The sequence below is a fragment of the Zonotrichia albicollis genome, chromosome 8 (assembly GCF_047830755.1).
Source record: "Zonotrichia albicollis isolate bZonAlb1 chromosome 8, bZonAlb1.hap1, whole genome shotgun sequence".
Lineage (NCBI taxonomy): Eukaryota > Metazoa > Chordata > Aves > Passeriformes > Passerellidae > Zonotrichia > Zonotrichia albicollis.
The window spans coordinates 4,054,957-4,064,405 of NC_133826.1; the positions used below are offsets into that span (position 1 = coordinate 4,054,957).

Here is a 9,449-nt window from a genome sequence, read left to right on the forward strand (position 1 = left end):
AAAGTATTCGGGTTGTTTAATTGCTGCTTTACAGAGACCTAGTGCCCTACTTTTACAAGGTTTAGAATTGTGCTGAGAAATTGTTTCCATGGAAGCAGAGATCACTAAAGAAATAATGCACTCCACATTTCCTACAGGATTATTCCTTTTACAGCCTGCTGTTCTAAATAATTAACTCTTGTAGTACTGTTGCAGCTTAGCATGGATTAAAAGAAATAATACTTTTTTTGGTGTCATAGAGGCATTACATATTAAAAATAGATATATATAAGTAGTTGGATATATATATACACACATATATATATATGTAGTTGGATATATATATATACACACACATATATATATATATGTAGTTGGAGATATATATAGTTGGAAAAACTTGTCTTTAAAATAAGTCCATTCCTTCCTTATTTACAGAGGGGAAAATCCACCAATAAAAGAAAAAGTCAATGAAGAAGTGCACTTTTATTTTGAACTATATTTCACATTTGGCATTTAAATACTGTGAAATAAAATAGAGACAAGATATGAGGAGATAGGTGATAGTTAAATGGATTTTGACTTTGAAGGAAGGATGTGAAAATTAAAAGAAAAAAGGACATTATTGTAGCGTGGGTAAATGAATGACTTAGAAATGGGAAAAGAGTTGCTAAACTATTACAGAATCATCAACATGACAAATTGACTTACCTGGCAGTTTTAATAATAGTTTTAGCTGTAGATCTCAATTATTTTCCAAGAAAGCTAACTGCAGTTATTACTACCTGAAGGAATATCCAGGTTGTGTCCTGCTTTGGCAGAGGGTATTTACATCCCATTTCCATGTGGAGCTCTGATTTTACAGCCATTCCCTGGCAGGTAGGGTCCTCCCCAGTGTGCACAGAGCCACGAGTGCAGGAGCTGGCAGCTGGAAGTGGGGCAGTGCTCAGGTGAGCAGCTCCCAGGTAGGAGCTGACTGCAGGGCACGTGGCTGGGAGTGCAGTGCACACACTGCTCTGTGCTCATCACTGCTCTCAAAATAATGATTTCTAAACAGTCTGACAGGGTTTGACAAATCAGATGAATGGCATTGACTTAATGCAAACTGGAAAATCTTTGTCAGCTGCTGCCAAAGCACATGGAAATGGTAAGACAGGTTTGTAGATCACTGGGAGAGTTGGGAGCCACTGGAGTGTTCTGTGACAGGCATTATTAAAGTTCAGATTGAAAAATTTCTTAAGAAATAACAAACAACTTTGTAAGGGCAACATAAGCATGACAATCAGTATTCCTAGCGCTGCCTTGGAATGAGCATGTGCCTAAGGGAAGGTGGGAGAGAAGCTTTCCATGCTGGAAAATGAGGCTGGTTTCTGCAGGAGAGCAGCCATCAGCCTGATCAGCTGTGATTCCTCTTGGAACAGCAGTTGCCCCAGGCAGCAACCATCAAACTCCCAAAGGCTTTATTTAATAAAGCTATGAAAGTAGAAAGTCCATAACTGATAAGAATCTAGATAGTGGAATGATAAGAGATGCTGTGCAGTGAAAGACACAGGAACAGCCATGATGGAAGTGGAGGAGTAGGACTTCCTGCAGAAGTGGGAGAACCTCTTAAACAGCCATTTGCATACAGTCCATACAAAGTCTAAATAAGGAAAAGGGCCAGCTGCTTGTCTTTAATCCATAACGGGAGCCCATGGCAGGAGCTTGGCTGCTCTTTTCTTCCCTGTTGTTTCTTCATCAAGCAGGAGCGAGGGAGGCAGCTGGAGGCAAGTGCCACTCCCTGAGAGCTAACAGGGAGCTGGGAAGCTGTTGACTGGGATTTGGGAAGGAGATGGCAGTTGTTTTGGAAGAAGAACCTGTTTGGTGGGTCTGATTTGAATCAATAAAGGGAGCAGCACGCTAGTGTGTAGGAATGAGCAGCCTCCATCAGTGGATTAAAGCTTTGGATGCTGCCTGCTGTCGCTCAGGACTTTATCTGTGCTTTTCTCCTGCACTATGGAGCCTCTCTTTGGGGTTGTGCTGGGTTTGCTGCTGGCAGTCGCTTCACCAGCCCACAACAGCTGTACCTGTGCGACCAACAAGTGGGCAGTGTGTGCCCAGGACGGCCCAGGGAACTGCACCTGCAGGCTGGCAGGTTCACATCACCCTGTAGACTGCTCAACCCTGACTTCCAAATGCTTCCTGATGAAGGCAGAAATGATCCCCCTGAAGGAGAAGCGCCTCTGGAGACCTCCCCAGGCGGTGTCCGACAGCGACGGCATGTACGACCCCGAGTGCGAGGACAGCGGCGTGTTCAAGGCCCGGCAGTGCAACCGGTCCAGCAGCTGCTGGTGCGTGAACACGGCGGGTGTGCGCAGGAGCGAGAGGGGAGGCAGCAGCCTGAGCTGCAGCGAGCTGGTGCGCACCAGGTGGATCTACATCGAGCTGACACACAAGAGGAGCTCCAGCACCTTCGCCCTTCCCGCCGTGGCCAAGGCCCTGACGCAGCTCTTTGAGAGCAGGTACAAGCTGCACCCCAAGTACATCGCTGCCATCAAGTACGAGCCCCCCCTCATCCAAATCCGCCTGGAGCAGAACAAGAAGCCCAGGTGGGATGTAGATATAGCTGACGCGGCCTATTACTTTGAAAAAGACGTGAACAATGACTCAGTGTTCCCATCCAATAGCAAATTAACTGTGTCAGTCAATGGAGATGCTCTGGCCATTGAGAAGCTCGGGATTTACTACGTGGATGAAAAGCCCCCAGAGTTCTCCATGAGGCAGCTGGCAGCCGGCATTGGTGCCGTGGTCACCGTGGTGCTCCTCACTGCTGGCATCGGCCTCGCCGTGCTGCTCGGCCTCAGGTGGCTGCGCACAAGGACATATAAAAAATTCGAGTGTAAAGAAATGAGGGAAATTAAAGCCCCAAGCTCAGAGCTGCCCTGAGCTGAAAGAAGAATGGCAACTACAGGAAGAAAAGGAAAAAAAAAGGCACAAAATACAAAGAACAGACTCGGTGTATGTGATGGATGTGGAGTTTTTTCCTTCCTGCAGGAATTTGTACAGTGAATGTTCTAAATTATTCTTGTTTAGTAAGAATAAATTTTTGGGGTAGAAATGAATTTGGGAGTCAGTTACCTAAATATTTTAAATGACTCCTGCTTTGGAGGGTAAGAAAACTGTTACAGCTGTCTATTTAACATAACACAGAAGGCTTTCAGTCCTGCTGCAGGCCTGGCTCAGATTGCTTAAATACTTAAATACTCTGTGGGGTTCTTGGTGTATCTATTTACTGAAATTAAAACAGTTCCCTCAGCATATTTGGGCTATATTGCTGCTTTTCTCATGGTAGACTTTTTTAAAATGCAGTTTGGTTTTAGTTCATGGGGGCTTTGAAAAACAAAAGTTTCTGGAACTTTTTTTTATCAGCAAATAATTTCATGAATATTACTAAATAACCATATAAGATAATGCTAAGATACTCTGCAATATCAGAGGCTTTTACAGAATGATTTGTTAGGAAACATCCCAGGTGTTGGGTCCCTTCCAGAGGTGGAGATTCCAAGTTCCTGGGTCTGTATTCAGGCAGCACAGTGAGCTATTCCCACTTGTGCTCTTTAATAAGGGTCTGACACTCCTCGTCAACAAAGATCTCTTGATCCCCATGCAAGTGTAAGTGAACCTTGGTGTTCTGCCCACATTCCAACTACAGTAATAACTTTCTGTCTACCTCAATTCCCTTGCAGTTTTAATGGGAGGAGATATTTTCCAGTGTTGTACAGCTTCACAGAAACACTGCACAATGCTCTGGGACAGGCAGAAAAAAAGAGCTTTATTCCAACTGAGCTGTGGGGGGAATTTAAGAGCAGAGTGTAATTACTGAACTTGGAATTTGCTCAATACACAACTGGACTGCTTTGCTACCTACTCATCTGCTGCATTCCTGGTTTGGAGAGTCATACCCACCGTGAAGGACATTTTAAAAAAATAATGCTGCTTGTTGAACGTTGGGATATTGTCAGTTCCGTTCTCTGTGCTGCATGTGGATGTCCAAGTCCATCACTCTCTGCTTCCTGCAGCAGCACCTGCTCCACCTGGGCACTGCCACAGGCCCAGCAGCTTTTTTCTTCTCTGAATTAGTTTCAGTGTTGCTCATTTGTAATTCTAACAACAGTCAGGAATGTGCTGCTTCCACAGCAAAGCACCAAAATGCAGCTCTAGTTCTACTGAATGGAAAGGCTATCAGTGAAAAAAGGCAAGAGGCTTTGATTCTGATTCTGCCTTGTTTATAGACACTGTTGGGTAATAACATCTGGTTCAACATGCAGCATTTCCATTTGACCTCACACTTACCTGCTGGAAAATCCTGGTTACATACTTTGGGGCAGATGCATCACGTTTTCCCAAAATTAGATTTGTATGCAATTGCAGCAGCAGCATTAATACATTCCCAGTTTTGGAGCAGGGTCTATAATTCATTGTGTGCCTTACAGCAACATGTTGAAGCTGGTTGTTTGTCAGTCAGGAATACACACTTGTCTGAGAGACGATGAAGTGAGAATTTGAGATCTAGGCCATGTCATAGGAAAACTCAGGACTTAGCCTAACTCCACACAATTTCACAAGTAGCCATTTATAATTAAAAATCTAGAGCTGAGCAGCCCTCAGCTGAAGAAACATAGGATGAGAATTAAAATTTTCCAAGTACACTGCTTAACCAATTTGTTAACTTATGCAGAGCAGATCAAAGCCATGTGTTTGAGAGGCTGGTGCTGTCCCTCAATCAGGGATCACGAGATGTGCAGTCTTTTCTGGACATCTACGGTGGCTTTCACCAGTCTTTTAAAATCCCTGCATTTTTCTCTTTTCCATCATAGGAAAAAATATTTTTTTCAAGGTGAATAATGAGATTTTATATTATTATATAAACATTTGGACATAACATTCAGTAGGAGAGGATAAAGTGACTAATTGTTGAAAAAAATCTTAACAGGTAACAGTGTCAGCATCTTTCCTTGGCTCCTGCTTTTATTTTTAGTAGCTGAGATTGAGAAGAGAGGCTGTGGTGGTGCCATTCAAATTTTTATTATTCATTAAAGAACTGCCCCATGAAAGCCTTGAGTTGTGGTTGGTTATTTCTTTGCTAAGTCCTTCAGCACAGTGGACTGCACATTGGTCAGGGACTGGAAATGCCCTAGGGTTGGTTAATAGGAGGAATAAGGTATCTGCAGTTAATCAATAAAATTAGATTAATTGAAGCACAGGGCTCAGAGAACCTCTCCTTGGACTGGATCATTCTACTTGAATAAAACTGTGTAGAGCTACTGTAGGATGTGGACTTGAATAAACCAAACAGACCCATTGCTCCTGCTGAGTGCTCATTTCTCTCCTGCCACATCTCACACCAAACCTTTTTTGCACGTGGCAGATCTTGTATTTTACTGTAACAGCCCATCACATCCTGCCTGTTTGACTTCTTACCACTCCTGAAATTCTCACTGGAAAAGAGACAATGAGCCCCTTTTCAGCTTTAAACTTTGCAAAATGAAAATGCTTTTTACTATTCAGATTTTGTGCTGTTAACTCTAAAATTTCTAGCCATCCATTTCCTGATTACATCATCCTGTTTTAATGGAATGTTTGCTTGTTTTATTTAAGTAATTATTCCCTGTGCTGTCTGCAGTGGGTTCTGGGTTCTGTGGGTGATAGCAGAGAGTGCCTTTGTGCTGCTGCCTATTTGGGTTATAAAGGGGGGTGTGCTTGCTTTGACAATGCCAGAGCTGGCTGTTGCCTAAATTACGTTCTGCAGTTCCAACTGGCTGCTTTGGGAAGCTCAAATTAAACACATGCAGAGAAAAGAAATCCCCTCTCTGCACTCCAACTCTGAAGAGGCCAGCGCTGCCCTGTGCACACAGTGCCACTACCCCTGGGCAACTGCACCAACCGAGCTTTGGCCTTTGCTTTCAACTAAAACTTTTGTACCACTCACGATCTGAGCACAGTGCCAGAAGCAATGGCAGCACTACAGCAAGGAAATGAAAGATGAGGATTAAAACCCTCTTAAACTCTGTTTTCTCTACTCCCCCTGGTAAAATCCATGCCTGCTGATATCTCTGAGTATGTGCCCTGGAATGCTCTGACATGAAATGCCCGTGTTGGTTGGTAGGTGTTGCTGTGTGCACACACCTGTGTGCTCCACACCTGCATTAAAAACACACACACATCACTGTTTGTGAGAGCAGGGAAGCCCTGGGGAAAACTCCTGGCAGCAGATCCTCCTCTGCCCTCACCACTCTGCACTGGCAAACAGTCCAACCTGCTGCTGTTGTGGAACAGCAAAGAATCCTCTTTTTGTCCCATCTTCCCTCACTTAAGAATTATCTTTTAGGGATGTTTAGAATGGGATTATGCCAGATGAGAATTTTACCGACTGCCATGTCCCTCTTGAAACACCTCTGGGATGTTATGGACACCTGGAGACAAGATCCCTTCAATGCTTCTTAAAATGTTTAAACCTTGGGGAATCATCCTGGAAAAAACCAAACCAGTATTTACTGTTCAAATATTGAAACTGCTTTTTCAGTGTACAGTTAAAGAAGTAACAGATTGGCCCTTCCTCCACTTCTCTTTAATTGGGCCAGTTAATGCTATTAAACAGATCTTCCTTATACAGGTATAATTATCCTTTCCAAAGCATTTCCTCTGATTTGCCCCAGGGTTTTAAATACTGCAATTACTTTTTTTTTTTTTTTTTGGTCAATGCTAAAATTAATCTTTAGTCATTACCATTGCTATCAAAGCAGGAAAAACGAGTTTCCAGAATTTTACTAATATTTTTCAGCAGTTCTAAGCAAATCTCCTGTACCAGGCTTCACCTAGTTAAAATTTCATCCATGGCAGGCAGCCTGACAAGATCCAGATCTCATTTGCATGATGATCCCTGGTCCCTGAGGGATGACACTCCTACAGCCCCACTCCAGCTCCAACAAGCACCACAGAAACAATTAGGGAGACTTTGCATTATCTAAATGAAAGATTGGATTATGAAAATGTGCACTGCTAATTTTCCACTGAGGTTTTTGCATGTGGGCCCAGCACTACTGGGGGTAAATGCACCCAGCCTTTTTCAGGTGGTTCTTTTGAGACAAATTTTTCTTTCGAGATAAATTTATCCTTTGAGATAAATGCTTGACCTTGTAAGGCTTGAAGTGAGAAATCTCAGCACTTTTACTGCTCTGGTTGTACCCAGAAAAGCTGCTTGGAACAATTAGAAGGCAATGAAAATAACACTCCTCATTTCCAGCCTCTTCCCTCATGTTTTGGAATTAAATTGGGCATTGAGTTTTATGACAACTTTTAGAGGAACCCTTTTACAGTAAATTTCTGCTTGGTTCAGTAACTCCATTTTCTGGATTTTAAATCTACTTTTTAAAAAACATAACAACAGATAATATGCAACAATAGTTAATACCTATTAAATTCTTAAATAATATCCTGTAACTGGTATCTCAGTGGGGAAGGGGAGGGTAAAGGACAATTAGTGCATAACATAACACACTCAGTGGATCAAGGCAGGATATTCTAGTGCACAACATTTGGAAAAAAATCTTGACATTAATGAAAAGCATTGTCTGATCTTTTAAATGACTGTGAACTCCTGATATTTCAACTGGCCAAACAGACTAAATGGAATTAAATCCAATTTCTGACTCGCAGAAGGTGATGGAGTGCATTTTTTCAGCCAGGATTTTAGCCCAGCATTCATGAACAGGAATGAATTACACTGAAAGTTGAATTACAATCCTATCAATTAATAATTTGTTTTTCCTTGGATTTATATAATACTCAAATATTTTAATATTTTATAATGAGTTTTTTCATTTGAAGCTGAAGACCGTATATTTTAACTGACAACTCTTTAATTGTGATGATCAAAATTGGTACCAGAGAGACTTTAGTACCAAACACTGAAGTATTTGTTTACCAAGCACAGAAAATACTTTTTATATTCAGTGTTAAACTACTTTTCATTACTTTTATTAGATTTGGCATTTGTTTTTGTGAGTAGTTTCATACATATACAAAACCTCATTTAATTCAAAACAACTACTTATATAAAGAGATACTCAAATACTAATGGACACACCCACACAGGAAAATTGTACCTGTTAAGGTGTTAATTGTTTAATTGGACTTAGGAAATCACTTATGACTTCTAAATAGGTCTTCTGCAGTCCTAAAAATTTCAAATTTGCTTTCTGGTCTTCTCCTGAAATGAGAATTATAGTATTTTTTTTGTAGATAAGATGAGGCTTGTAAGCAAAAACTCAGCTACAAAACTGTCTTAATCTACCTCTCTTTACCATAGAATATTCTATTTTATTTCCTCAAGGGAAAAAAAATTGTATGCACATGTCTTCACTCAAAAATTCAAGGGAAGCAATAATATAAATTACAAGTTAGAATGTTTTTTTCCACTACACATCTATTTAAAGGAAAAAAAGCCCAAACACTCTACAACTTTCCAATTGCTCAACTGTTTACCAGATTTTCATCTAGAGATATATTTAGTGCTGGTATTTGATAGATCCTATAATTACCTGAGCTGTATTTGCTGCTTGTCTGCTTTGGAGTTTTAATTGCAAGCAATGATGCATGGGGAAACTTTAGAAGTGCAGAATGTAGAGCACAACTTTGAGCCCCATCTTTCCACACTCAAAACATCCATTGATTTTAAGAAGAATTTAGCCAAGGATATAGGAATAGGTCCTACATGCTCTATGTAGAGTTAATGTATTGGAAAAACAACTGCAAAAAGAAATATGCAAAGAAAAAACTCCAAACCAATGTGTTTGCAGCAGACTCAATAAAAAGTGGAGACACTGAGGTGGAAAGAATGGTAGAAGCCTGAATGGCTAAGGAATGGAGAATTCTAGATAGAGATAACAATAAAAGGAAGAAAATACCAGGTGTAGTAAGGCCATTAATGAAAGCTTTCATCTCAGTTCTTCATTTCCTGACAGCTGGGACACACACAAGCCTTGGGTTAGACAAAGTGCTTTTCTGCTGCTACAGCTCAGCTGGTTTTGTGACTGGAACAGACAGTCACAAAAATTAATGCCGTGTTACTGACTGACAGATTTTACTCTTCGTGCTTCTTATGATAATGGAGCCCGGGCAGGTCTTAAAGGAATTGTGTCAGAGGAAATCATAACATTATCACTAAATAAAGTTCCTTCTTGGCCTGGACTGCAACAACAGGTCACTACGTATTTCCCTGGGCAATGACCATCAATGCTTAAGAACTGTCACAGGAGGGCTCTGGAAATACAAAAAAGGTGGAATAAGGAATACCTCAACAAACACTGAACTCAGCTGTGCTCATACACAGAGGATGTGGCTCTGGAAAGCAAAGATTTGTGTTTCTTTACCTTCCACAGGTAAAGACAACAGGGCCTCTGTTTACATTCAAGGCATCAGGGCTTATATGC

The 9,449-nt window shown here is 41.3% G+C and overlaps 1 protein-coding gene across 1 annotated transcript; it reads left to right on the top strand.

Moving 5' to 3' along the window:
- The first annotated feature begins 295 nt into the window (after positions 1–295).
- On the top strand, positions 296–4,527 carry TACSTD2 (tumor associated calcium signal transducer 2). The gene has a single exon (XM_074545711.1). The coding sequence runs from the start codon at positions 1,975–1,977 to the stop codon at positions 2,902–2,904; it is 930 nt and encodes a 309-aa protein (XP_074401812.1). The 5' UTR covers positions 296–1,974; the 3' UTR covers positions 2,905–4,527.
- The last annotated feature ends 4,922 nt before the right edge of the window (positions 4,528–9,449 follow it).

Coding starts and splice junctions, on each gene's coding strand:
- TACSTD2 (XM_074545711.1), top strand. CDS start 1,975: ATGGAGCCTCTCTTTGGGGTTGTGCTGGGTTTGCTGCTGGCAGTCGCT.